The sequence below is a fragment of the Maylandia zebra genome, linkage group LG19, assembly GCF_041146795.1.
Source record: "Maylandia zebra isolate NMK-2024a linkage group LG19, Mzebra_GT3a, whole genome shotgun sequence".
In the NCBI taxonomy this organism is placed as follows: Eukaryota; Metazoa; Chordata; class Actinopteri; order Cichliformes; family Cichlidae; genus Maylandia; species Maylandia zebra.
The window spans coordinates 17,394,263-17,407,947 of NC_135185.1; the positions used below are offsets into that span (position 1 = coordinate 17,394,263).

Here is a 13,685-nt window from a genome sequence, read left to right on the forward strand (position 1 = left end):
TCTGTTTCACTTGTACTCAGCACCAAAAACAAATCCCTCTCTCCATGTTTTGCAGATAAACACACCAATAAACACCCAGCACCTCCAGCTGTGGCCAACTGGGTGGCTGAGATCAGAAGCAGAGATATCAGTGTAAAGCCTGATGAACTCTTCACTAGACCATAATTATGTCCAATTCTCTTAGATCACTGCTCATGAAAGTTTGCACGTTCCTGTTACAGGAGAAGTGCCTAACCACCTAACATTAATACTAAGGTTGCATTAATCTAAATTTTTGCGCTATAATGTTTTGAATTCCATTATTTATATATCTCATTATTTCACCGCAAGTGTTCAAGTCCATAAAAAGTGTGGCGCTGTCTGTTTTATGATCTCGTTCAGCTCTCTGTTTACACAGCAGGAGCATTTATGATGAAATCTGTGATAACAAACTGAGTTTATCTTTAAATGAATAGCCCTAAATTTACCAACAAACAATGATGTTATTTCACAGGGTCACGTTAAGGCCATCAGTTCCAACACTGCTGCTGAGAAAATGTGTTTTCTCATGTCAAAATAGCACCGAGTGCCACACCACCCATGATGCCTACAGCCTAGGAGTGACTCACTTTTGGAGCTAGCCTTGAGTGGCCATTAGATGAACTACAGGCCAAGAGGTTGATACCAGGCTGAGCTTCTGCCATCAGGAGAGGTCAAATTTATCCACAACACTATGTTTTTCCTCATTCTGATATTTGGCAATAACAGTAATTATCTGAAGCTCCTGACTTGCATCTCCATGATTACAGTCATTGCCCAATTAGATAACTGCATGAGAAAGCTGTAGTACAGGAGATCCCAGTAAAGTGATCCATGGCTATCTGTTGTTGTTATTAGACCCGTAGTCGTATTTGTTGTCCCACAAAGAAGCTTTCAGTTCTTCAGCTGAAGTAAAAGACTGTGCCAAAATGGAACTGTTAATTACAGTTTGCTGCAAATGTGTTAACCGGTTTGTTTTGCAGGTGAACAAAGTTAGTCTGTTGTGCCCTCGGTGGCTGCCTCCAAGTGTTATCTAACCACAACAACTGGATCCGACAGTTGGCCGGAGGAAACAAGGGGAGTAGTGTTTGTCTCAGAGGGGAGACTGAGGGGAAATTCTGCTCTCTGTTTAAATCACTGTCATGCTGTAATTCTCTGCAACAGAGGGCAACGCTGTATGTTGTACTTGTGTTTGAATAACATGCAATTTTTCCTTCCTATATGGTGGTTCATGTTTGTGCGATTGCGTGCATGTGAGGGCAACACACACACACACACACGTCATTATTCTGATATTGCACACCAGTTGTTTTTTCCCCCTCATTCTCCATTATGCCGCCTCTATCCATGAATAAAGGGTTTGTTTGGATTTTCCTCCGGCTTTCCGCTGTTCAGTGTTACCCTGGTTTTGCTCTCTGTTTCCTGGCCTGGATACACAGCTGATTTCTTTTTTCTTTCTTTTTTTTTTTACCTTAGCTTCACAAAGGAAATTATTTCTGACTAGCAGAGATGGGGGAGGAATGACAAACTAATATATCCTACATCTGAACCCGCACAGTGCAAACCATTTGAGTTCCAATATGCCCAGGCTGCTGCCAACACTTTGTTTCTACTGCCTTCTACAACTGTACAGTGAATCCTTATAAATGTCTGTGGCTATTCTGTGAGATATTCAATAACTGATACGGAGGATTAGAAAACTTTTATGTGGGTTCACATTCTGCCAGAAATTCAAATCTTTCCTTACTACGCAGGGTATTTAAAGTGCAAAGCATACTAAGGTTATATCAGAGATCTTATATGATATCATAGCACAGCAACTGCTGTAGATCTACCAAATAAGAATACAGGCAGGTCTCAGATCTACATGTACTATCTCTACCACCCATATCTTTACAGTTTTACTCAGATGGCATTTTAAATATATGTCACTGGGTGTTTCCTTTCCTTTCCTAGTTCTTCAAGGTTCTTGAAGAACAGTCAAAGCTTATTGAATGTCCGCTGCCTTTTGTTCTGCTCTCTGTCAAGATGATCCCACAGTGTTCCAATACCTTTGAGATCTGAGCTGTGGGGAGCCCGGTTGAGCAACGATAGTGTTAATCCTTTGTTTTTTCTATTCAGATATGCTTTTTACTGCATTGGCAGTGTGTTTGGAATCGTCGTCATGCTGAAAAATGAAGCTTAAAATCTGATTGTCATAATTTCATCAGTTTTGAAAAAATTTCAAATGCCACTGACTTAAATGCAGCCCCAAACCACGACACAGACTCCACCATGTTTTACAGATGGCTGTACACACTCACTGTGGTACCTCTCTCCTTACATCCTCCGTACTCCGACAAACCAAAAATTTCACATTTGTATTTAGCACTCTGTCAAACCTGCTGCTTTCATTTTGTTCTTGTGTAGTTTGGCTTCCTTTCCTTAAGAATGGCTTCTTGATGGCCCTCAACTCTGAATTTATACACATGTACCAGGAATCATATGTACATCTCATTTTCTGTATCACTTTTTCAAATGTTCTTATCTAATACTTTCCCAGCTTAGTGAACACACTTATGAGCATGATTTTATTCTTCTGATGATAATTATGTGGAAGTTTCAGTAAAATCTGACCAATACTGTAGAAGTATTGATTCTTGTGAAAAAAATGGAAATGTCCCCATAAAAAGAGAGATGTAACCTTGACCAAGAGCACAGTTTGGATGAAGACCCATTAGGGGATCAGTGTGTGCAAGTTTTATTGTGAACTGTGACAGAACGGACAGATGGCAGATGCTTTGCCATGGCATCAGCTCATCGGTCCTTCAACTGGATGAAATAAGAAGGGGGAATTACACTGATGATGTGGGCAAACCAGGTTATTCCCCGATTATCACCCTTCAGGACCGAAGCGACAGACGCCACAGATCTAGTTCATGACTGGCCCTTACTAATGTGAACACAAAAATAAACCTAATGATAACACATACACATGTATTGTATATGCCTCTTCCATCTATAGATAGATGAATAAATAAAGACTTTAATATCGTTTTATAAGGGTTTAACAATAATAACAAAAATAAAAAGATTACAACTTCTTCTGCTATTAATTTAACTGGCATTTCATTTCATTTCATTGTAAACTGTCGCGGTACTCCAGTTTCCATCCTCGCCTTGACATCCCTCTGAACACACCACAGTTCCACTACTCTTCTTTTTCCTAGTAACTCAATACAAGCAGAGACTTTTACGCACGCAGGTGCGCACAGACACACACGCGTACACACACAAAGCAGTGTGTTTACCCCTTTTAAAAAAGGTTGTCAGAGCATATCACATCAGCAAAGTCAAGCTTGCATGCTCAGGAAAGTGGAAGGAGTGGTCTAGTTCTGCTTCCAACACCAAACGCTCGGCCAACAAAACAAATCAGCAAAGAAAAAAAAAAAAAAAAACACAGGAGAGGGTTTACAACTATTTATTCAATTTGCAATTGAGGGATGGAGATGGGGCTGAATTCTCCTAAAGCACAATGTAATTTCCTGGTGGATGTTTGACCACAAAGTGAGACCAGAGTTGTTGTGGAGAGACACGCTAAAGGGTATGAAGAAAACGAGCGTTGTTTTGGCGAGGGGAAAGGGGTGAAAGAGAGGGCTAACCATTTTTTTCTTGTGGTCTACGGTATGAGGACAATTCATAGGCAGCATGAGGAAATTGCTTGCTTGCGTATAGAGAATTAGGGCCTTAAAAAGGTTGTGGCATGTAACCACAACCTGCAGAAAATATTGTGCAATCTATAGCTGGCATAATATGTCCATATGTTTACGTCAATGCAGAAATGAGAAGCTGGAAAAGAGGTGGCCTGTGTGGCTGAGCTGATTGAAAATTGTTAAAAGGCTGCCTTCAATAACATTCACTGCTGACAGTTTAGCCCTAAACTGTGGGTTCAGGCAGCCAGTCAATATAGGGCCAGCCAAAGATCAGAGCCCATGTACGAAAAAGGACGGCAGAGGCCAACTCACCTTCTTCTTGCTGCAGTAGATCTGCCATTTCTTCTCATCGGGCAGAGCAAACATGGCCTCCCGGTTCTTGTCTGTCAAATCCAGCTCATCCTGCAAAAAACAACAACAAAAAAAGAAGGAAAAAAGTTTGTTTTTGTTTTGAATTCAAAATTCAAATTCAAATTTTATTTGTCACGTACACAGTCATACACAGTACAATATGTAGTGAAATGCTTGGACAACTGCTCGTGACCTAAAGAAAACAAAAAAGGAAAAGGCTATGAATAAGATAGGAAATAAATATGAAAAATTAAAAAGGGTAAATTTAACTAGGAAGGAATAAAATATAAATTAAGGTTAAAAATGAAATAACTGTACAACACAAATTAGAATGAAGGGTAAATTTAACTGGGAAAGAATAAGATAAAATATATAAATTAAAGTTGAAAATAAAATAACTGTACAACAAAATACACAATATAGAACTATATAAGAATGTATGAAGAAATATAAATAAATATATACACAATAACAGCAGCTGTACAAGTATTAACTGGAAATGAAGAATATAGTGACCAGTGTTGTGCAATCCACATTATGTCTTGTGCAGTGCAAATATGCTTGGAATAAAATATCCCTGGAATGAATTTGATGCTACTGATATATTTCAGTAACAGGGACAGTGGCATGCTTCCCACTACATGTCATCACATCTTCTTATAATAATACCCTATGAGTGGGAACTGAGGAGACTATTTGCTGAAGTTCTTTAGCCAAATTTCCCCCCATTCAATTTGACATAGTATTTCAGCTGCTTCTTTTTATCACAGTTTTTATCACAGCCAGACTTTTTACAAGCAAGTATGGATTGCAAGTAGTTTAGAACTCGAACTCCTTTAATGAAGAGCCATGCATGTTGGAATACAAGCAGAAGGTTTTGTATGGTCTTGCTGAAATCCAGAATGTCTCAAATACACAATGTCATCCCTGAAAAACACATCACCTGGATGGGCAGCCATGTAGCATTAATGGTGCCTTCGCACATTTACAAGTTACTCATTCAATGTGCATAAACACCCACCCCCACCCCATACAATCATAATGTACACTTTGAATTGTAAGCTAATAACAAGGCTCTGCTTCTCTTCAGCATCTTTGACTGTCAAATAGAATTTAAGATTCTGGTTGGTCAGACTAGAGGACAGTTTTCCACTTGGCCTCCACCTCAAATGAGCTCAGGCCCGAAACGAGCCTCAGATGAGCTTCCATGCTAGAGGTTGACATTGCATTTGCGGATGTAGTGATAAAATGTGATGGTTTGCAATACAGACATTTCTAGCCTTTATTGCCTTGTTGTTTTGTTCTAGTATCACATTTAAAAATACTTTCCAAAATATGGCAGCAATTTTTTTTCCCCCAGTGTCAACATTTTATGTTCTTGAAGAAAACAAACAAGAACTTCCAAATGATTTGCAAACTATTGCGTTCCTTTTTTTTTAACATTCACCACAGCACACATCCCAACATTTCAAAACAGGCTCGTGTTTTTATTGCAGCTCATCAAGAATAAATGTGCAGAAAAACAGTGATTAAGAATAAACAAACATAACAGCCCAGTAGCATTTAAAGACTGACATAATATAATCAACCCGTCCCTCAGGACACATTCCTAGAAGCCCTGTTGTTTCCTTATCCCTATAACAACACAGACATTTAAGCAATGAGTCGAGTTTACACAGCCACATTTAAATCTCCTTCCCACAGACAAGTGTTTTAATATTCATCCTGCTGCTCTACTCAATTCTTCAGCTCAGTACAAGGAGCCTCCTGCACCTTTTGAAATGCATATGAGCCCAGGAAATGAGTCTCTGTGTGCCAGGGGAGGAAAAGTTTAAAGGAAGGGGAGTCAGATGAAGGAAGGACGCAGAAAGAGAAATGCATTCGGGTTAGAGACCCAGAGGCTATGTGGCTCTGGAAATGGGCTGGCACAGAAGAGACAACTAGAGGCTACATCACCAGGGCTTTGTGCTCCGGCTCAGGCTAATCTCACCATAATAGTTTTGCTACGATGACGTAAACGAGAAGAGGGCGAGCCTCCTGGGGCCCCTGGAATGAAGATGACCACCAGTGGCAGAGGTGGGGCCTCTTTAAAGCCGACCAGCAGATTCGCAGGGTTTGCTTTCATCGCTTTTCAGCAGGATGGGCTGAGGTGGCCCGCATTCCAAGAATCGGACACTATGAAGGATGACATCATCTCTCGTCCTTTCAATGGGCTAACCAGCAGTAGCATTATTGTGGGTTTGAGAGGAAAAAAAAAAAAAAAAAAAGGGAAAATCCGATGGGTGTGAATTTCAAGAGGGTCTATTACAAGTAGAAACCACAATGAAGCCTTAGAATCTTTAGTTCAAGTGGCTTTCATCTCAGCAGCATGATTCACACCCAGAGCTCATCATCGTGGGTCTACAGGGCCGGCTGTATCAAGGGGGAAGCTCACCCCAAAATCTGATTTACATATTTGTCCTCTGGTCTGTAGCACACTCTACCCGTATGTATTTTTTATTTTATTTTATTTATTTATTTGGTGATTAATTGCACCTACCTTGTGAACAATGTCACAGTGACAAGTGTGGAGACCTGACAGTCACATTCACACTTACGAGCAATTTTGAATCACCAAAATGCACGTCCTTGTGCCGTGCAAGTACAGGGAGACTACAAACTCTAAACAGAAAGAGCCCCAGCTAAAATCAAAAAACATAACTCACATTTAAATAAATGGCTTAATTTGCTATTACATACATTAAAAAGAAAAAATTTTTTTTCATTTGTAAAATGGGACATAAATTGATATTTCTGTCACCATTTGGGTCTTTATTCGTTAAGCAGACACAAAAACAAGTGTGGAAAGGAAGAAACCATGGGCTACAAGAAAGCAGCTCATTCTGGCCTGCCGCCTGCTCGCCGGGTCAAAGCCCTGCTGTCCAAGCTGTTGGTTTTTGGAGGAGCTAATGCAGAGAGCCGGTGGGGAAATCATGAGAATGAGACCCGTGGATTTGAACCAGATGGCAGTTGAGCCTGTCTCAGTTCATAGCTGACCTCTGTGCTATTTTGTGTTCTCCGTATAGACTCCTCAGGCCTCTCAGTTTAAGGTCTTATATGGAAAGAAATTATGTGAGAAGAGCATAGATTACAATAGTATTCCATTTAAATATAATTCATTGATTACATAAGACTTTATGAACAGGATAATGTTGACTTCTCAGGCTCTGCCGGTGCTGTTCTGCGTCAGAATCGAGGAAAGGGGAAAAAGAGATGAAGTTGAAAATGAGGACATCGACTGGGTGTAGGAATGTTCATGTCATGCCAGCTGTAAGGAGGACTTTTCACTTTCCAGTTATGCAATTTCCCATCGTGTTCCCCCCCTCCATCACCTTTAAAATGTGCTCCAATACCACATCCACATCACATGGCATCTCCTGACCAGTACAACACCCAAAGAGCATGCGGTCCCTTTCTCATTTTTCCAAAACAAAACCAAACTACTTTCCACTTCATGAAGTACCCCAGTCTTCTCACTCCAGCAAGCTTCAGTTGGAAATTCAACAAAAGCAAAGCTAATATTGTTACACCTGCTGTCTGAGAGGGGAAAATACATACCTAAGGCCTCCCAAGCCCTTCTTTCATATTTCACCCCGAGCTCCCCATCTAATAATATGACAAATGTATTTATTTTTTAAGAAGTGCTACAGTTGCAATCGCCGAGTGTCATGCAGGCATGCAGACAGATAGCTCTGTCACTCAATTTCCTGTTTCTAAAGACTGTTGGGCTTCTCAAATGTCCTGAGATAAAATGAAAAGGGGTGGAAGTTCCCAGACAGTTATTCAAAGCAAAACTATTTCCATATTCAGCATACAAATGAAGAAAACTGGATTTTTAAGAGCTGCATAATGAGAACAAATATAGAAACAAGGCATAAAAAGGACAGAGTAAGGTGCAATGAACGAACAGTTCCTTCATCATAGATGTCAGGTGACATGACATCTGGATCACAGCTGCTGTGACCCATAAGTTAGCGAAGTCTCAAACTAACAGTTTTTGCTATCATCATCATGGTGCTTTGAATCCAGATACCATGACAGCAGGGCAGAACTGACTGTGTTATCGAGGGACACTGAATGCTCACCCTGTGTAGCCTCCTTCATCCTTTAAAGGTGACCATGGGACAAAATGCAAGAGTGCAGGTTTTCAGGCACTTCCACACTTTTCAGGCCTGGAAAGAGCGCCTGAACCGTGCCTATGTGTTGCAGTGATCTACTCTGTAGCCTGGTCTTTTTATGCAAGCTGTGCATTAGCTTTTAGCTAACTAATCATAGCTAATGAAGGCAATGACCTTTGCTTTAATAATCATTTCATTTCCCCAGTGGCAGCATTATTTAAACATCCAGATATGAATATGAATATAGCAGTATTTTATTTTATGACATCAGTATGAGAGGAGAGAGTCTCCAGAAAATATGTAAAATGTAATGTGTAAAATGGATGTAAAGTAGATTTCAGTGTTTTATGGGGATTGCAAACACCCAAACTTCCTGTCTACTCAGTTTTCATGCCAGTCATGTAATGGAACAAATGAACTTAATTAAAAGGTATTATTTAAATCGTCCTAACCTTAAACTGACAACAACACAACTATTCCTTTAAAAAAAAAAAAAAAACAGATTAGGAGTGATGCACAAACTTAAGCGAACCTAAAGCAAATAGATGCAGAAGGTTTTCCAATACTGCCAGCAATCGTAATGATGAAGATATCTTTAAACATTTGGCACATATTGAGACTTCTACAGCAACATAAAATTAATTTGTATGAAATAACACACGTCAGATGATTCAAACACGTCTGCAGGGACTTTGAATTATTTATCTCCACCATATGGGAAGAATGTAAAATAGGACAGAGGGATGAGTCATGCGATTGAAGTCTAAGCTGTGTATGAAACTATGAAAGCCGTACCGCTGCAGGAGAACATTAAGTGAAGAGAAATTAAGTGTGGGAGTGGAGGCAGAGGGTACAGACCAGAGAATGGGAGCGAAAAAGGTAAGGAAAGACATTTTTTAACTAACAACTGACCTTTTAAAAATATTCCTTGTGTAGTCATAGTGTCAGTGCTTTAACTAATAGGCCGACATGGTTTTGGGGTTAGGGCTACATCAAAGCCTGTTGGTTTGGCACGTTCTTAATGCTTGAGTATACATGTCGACATGGTGCCGTGTGGACAAAGAACAGAGGAGGAAATGCCTACTTTGAAGTGGACCCAGTCCGCTCATTTCCAGCTCCATATTTTTATTCTTGAACTCTAGAGTACCGTGGCATTATTCAGAGGTCAAAATTATCCCTATTTATCTCATTCTGGCTCTTGGTGAAGCCCCTCAGTGGATCCAAGACATTGTAGCTCCTCCCACTTTAAGCCAACCATCTTCTGCTTTACCTTGCAAACAGAATGCTTGGAGAGCAGGTGGGTGAAGCCCCATGATACAGAATAAAGGGGGGGTTAGAACTCCTGCAAGTTTTGGATGTGTCCTTGATCCAACACAGCTGATTTAAATGGCTAAATTACCTCCTCAACATGTCTTAAAGTTCTCCAGAGGCTTGGTAAGGGTGATATCTAAAACCTGCAGGACACCCGCCCTTGAGGCTTGGATTTCCCCACCCCTGCAATCCGAAGTCTGAGCTTTTGGCTCATTACTTGTACTATACATACGCTCACCTCATTATTAGAAACTTTGGTCTATTTAACATGAATAGCAAATAAGAGATAAAAAAAAAAAAACATTAAAGCAGACCTCTTCTGCTTTAAAAAAAAATGACCAGTGTACATGTGGAGTATAGGCGTGACACTGAAACCGGAGGGAAGCAAAATGTGCAGGAAGAATGAGAGGTCAGTGAGTTACAATGTGTGAATGACTGGCACTGGAGTGGGAGTGGGTGTGTCTTTGTGACTGAAAGTGTGTGGGGTTCCACCTAAATGGGAAATGTGGAATCCAATAATGACATCCTCTCCAATGCATGTGCGTCTATGAGGTGGCATTTCCAGAGTGGATATGAATGTCTTTACCTCATGTAAAGTCTTACAGTGCTGGCTCAGAGGATTAGTCTGGTGTAACACACACACACACACACACACACACACACACACACACACACACACACTGCGTATATATCCTCCAGCAATCTCTGGGCGAGACAGGAAGGCAGAAGAAAGACGTGCAAGATGGCGGGAAGTCATATGAGGCCTCAAGGGGACCCACAGGAAGCTATAGCTGCCATTATTAACCAAACAAGATTCAGTGAGTTTGCCTGTGTGTGTATGTCAGCCTCATATACCAGACGCAGCCTCTTGATTACTCCTAAAGACCAGTACTGTTATTAACAACAACAAAGAAAAGATCAAAGATTGACTTTTTTAGTCTTAAGACGTGGTGAGAAATTAATTTGGTCACATCATTCATCTCTACAAACCATCACATATTGGGCTCGCTCCACTTAGCAGCATTGAGATGAGTCAGAGTATCCTTGCTTTGATGAGTCAGTCAGTAGCTGTTAGTAGCCTACAGCTTCTCCCCTCATACAAACAGGGCTTGACCACTTTTATAATGAGACTGGCACAGGACAGTGAGCACTGGCTTCACAACAGAGAGCATCAGAAATGGGTAGATCGCTCCACAGAGAAATGCATAGGAAGAAGGAAGGGAGGAAGGAGAGGAAAGAGGGTGCATCCAGGACATGCACTGGGAAGGAAACACACTCCCAGTGGCCCAGAGGGACAAGAACATTTCCATTCCCTCCTGTTATGCAATCCATTTCTGATCTGTGTCCGGGCTCAAAAGCCACACTGGAGAGAGCATTTATGTTTTATCGAGTCTGCTATTCCTGGAAACACAAATTCGCCACTGCAAAATTTACTTGCTTCTAAAATCAGCAACTGAGAGTCACATGGAGAGGATGATAATAGAGGCTGGTTCATCCAGATGTATTGACTGACAGCGGACAGCTGGACGACTGATCAGTGTGGTTTGGATTAAAACTGTCCCAAATCTCAGGACAGAGAAAGAAGGAACAAGGCTCCCACACACAGAGAGACAAACACAAAGCAGACAAAAAGAGGGCAGAGAGACGCACACTAATCTGACCCTGCCAGAACTGCACTCGCCAGATGTTCGACTAGTAGACCTGATCCAGTTGCACCAATTTGTATAAATATCCTCTCTCATCTCAGCTCAAAACACATGGATAACAGCACACTGAGTGGCATGCAAGTTTTTTGCAACTTGTATGCAAAAATAAATAGTACTATGTCGATGATGAAGTGGCATTTTCTCTATTGTCTCAATTTTTTTTCTTTGGCGTGGTTCAGTAGAGCTCTGTAGCTGCATATGTGTCCACACATTGTCACCATATGCTGACCTTTCCACGGCAAATGTTTGTTGTTATTAGCTGACACTTGTAAATCCAAGTCTAGCTGTCCCCAAACAACCTCACACTTGGTTTCTCTTTGTAGAAACCAAACTTTCATTTTGATTTAGTGAACTGCCACCACTGAGAAATGTGCCCAACATGATTAGGGAGAGCTCATTTTCAATTACCCAAATACGAGAGTAATTTCAAGTTTGTTGATAAAAAGTTGTTAGCGGAGAATTGCCCCGATAAACAAAAATAAAGCTGTCAATGTTTTTGGTGCGCAGCCAGACAACCCACATGGCCTACATATCAACTATGCGTGAGAGTCCTGAAGCACTGGTGGAAAAAAGCCATTTAAAATGCACCCAGATCCAAAAAAACAGAACCCAAAACTGCAGCGCATTTGCTATCAGGAAACTGTGCAGCCAGCTGCAAATGTGTACTTTAACTGATGTGATCCATTAGTCCCTTCAGATGTGGTCTTTACTTATTGTGTCAGAATCCATGGGGATTGCTTCCAGGTTCATTTGCATGAGTTTGCTGAGTTTTTCATCATGAACAGGAGGCTCCATGAGAGACTTGGAAACGTTTTTTTTCCTACAGGCTTTCTCCGGGTTGAGATGTTCCACATTTCAAAAAGGAGAGTCCGTGTTTACTCAAGGTAACCAAGGATGGATCCCACATGTGCTTATTCTGAAAAAATTAGCTTAGTGAGCTATAAACTGGAGACAATATGTCTTCTCTGTTTTTCTACATTACCAAGCACCTGCGTTTATCATGAAACAGCAGGAATGTTGGCAGAGGCTTCTAATAAAGTAAAAAAAAAAAAAAAAAAGACTGTAAGAAACGTCCCAGTCAGATTTGCCAGGGTTTATGAACCCTTGTCTCACTTGATTATTTGTTGTTTGGCAGGCAGTCCCACAAACACAACATCAAAGTCTTAACACAAAATAAGTGACATAATCATCCAATACATGCCATACTCACCAGTTCAACTGCTGGTTAATGTAAATATCTAACCAGCCAAACACATGTGAGCAACACAGTGAATTCAGTCATATAGACATGGTCAAGATCACTTGCTAAAGTTTAAACTGAGCATCAGAATGGTGAAAAAAAGTAATGTAAGTGACTTTGAACATGGCTTTGGGAGAGTTGATGAGCCCTTGCCTGCATCACAGCATTACTTCTTACTGTACTTGGGTATACTGAGGTGATAAAGGGATGGATGTGGTCAACAACAATGCTCATCTCATGAGATCTTCTGATGGCCGTTTCTAGCAGAATAACGCACCATGTCACAAAGGTCATGTCATATCAGCTGGTTTACTGACAATGACAAAGACTTTGTGCTTATATGGCCTCCACAATCCACTAGAGCACCTATAGGATGTGGTGAAAGAGGAAATTTTCATCATGGATGTGCAGCCGACAATCCTGCAGCAACTATGTGATGTTATCATTTCACTATGGACAAAAATCTCTGAGGAATGTTTCCAAGCACATTGTTGGATTTACAAAAACTAAACTCTACTTGCATGAGTTGTTATTCTCATGTGTTTATAAAAAAGAAAAAAAAAGAAAAAAAAACTGCAGAGAAGCTTCTTGTATATTTTTTTGTAAACAGTTAAATATCGTTAGCTTCATAGCATAAGTGCCTAAGTCATTGACTTAGTCAAATGACTTAGGCACTTATGCTATGAAGCTAACGATATTGTACATGAGAAAAAATATTAATAACAACTTGAAAAATTTACTGTATTTTATTATCACAAGTCTCTGCACTCAAAGGAAAAATACAGTCTCATATTACAAAAATAAGTACAGTTGCCTTTTAGTAATATTTTCTCATATTTCCTTAGAGATGTCAGCATGTACAGTATTAAACTGTGCATAATTTGCTATATTTTTACATCATTCTGCTGCTGAAAGTAGGCATGGATACTGTAGGTTTGAAATGCCACAAATTCATATCGTTTCTTTCAACAGTGGCCAAAATACTGTTCATGTCATAAGAGGTAATAGGGTTCATCGCCACAGTTATACGTCTGTTATATCTATTCTAGTCCACTGTCATCCAAAACTGGACAGCAGTCCAAAAGTCAGCTGAAGTTTTTCCTTCCCCACACACACACACACACACACACACTGTAAGCCGAGTGTGCACCGCGTGTCTCTCGACACAGCAGAAGACTCCATTATGAATGTGAGGACACATGGAGGTGGT

At 40.5% G+C, this 13,685-nt stretch overlaps 1 protein-coding gene across 5 annotated transcripts in view; it reads right to left on the minus strand.

Annotated features, from left to right (window-relative positions):
• The window catches only part of daam2 (dishevelled associated activator of morphogenesis 2), a 113,979-nt gene that overhangs the window by 55,541 nt on the left and 44,753 nt on the right, over positions 1-13,685 (minus strand). For all 5 annotated transcript variants that reach the window (XM_076877851.1, XM_076877849.1, XM_076877850.1 and 2 more), the window contains exon 3: positions 4,023-4,112. In XM_076877851.1, coding sequence (XP_076733966.1) covers positions 4,023-4,112 — 90 coding nt within the window. The remainder of the gene's footprint in view (positions 1-4,022; positions 4,113-13,685) is intronic.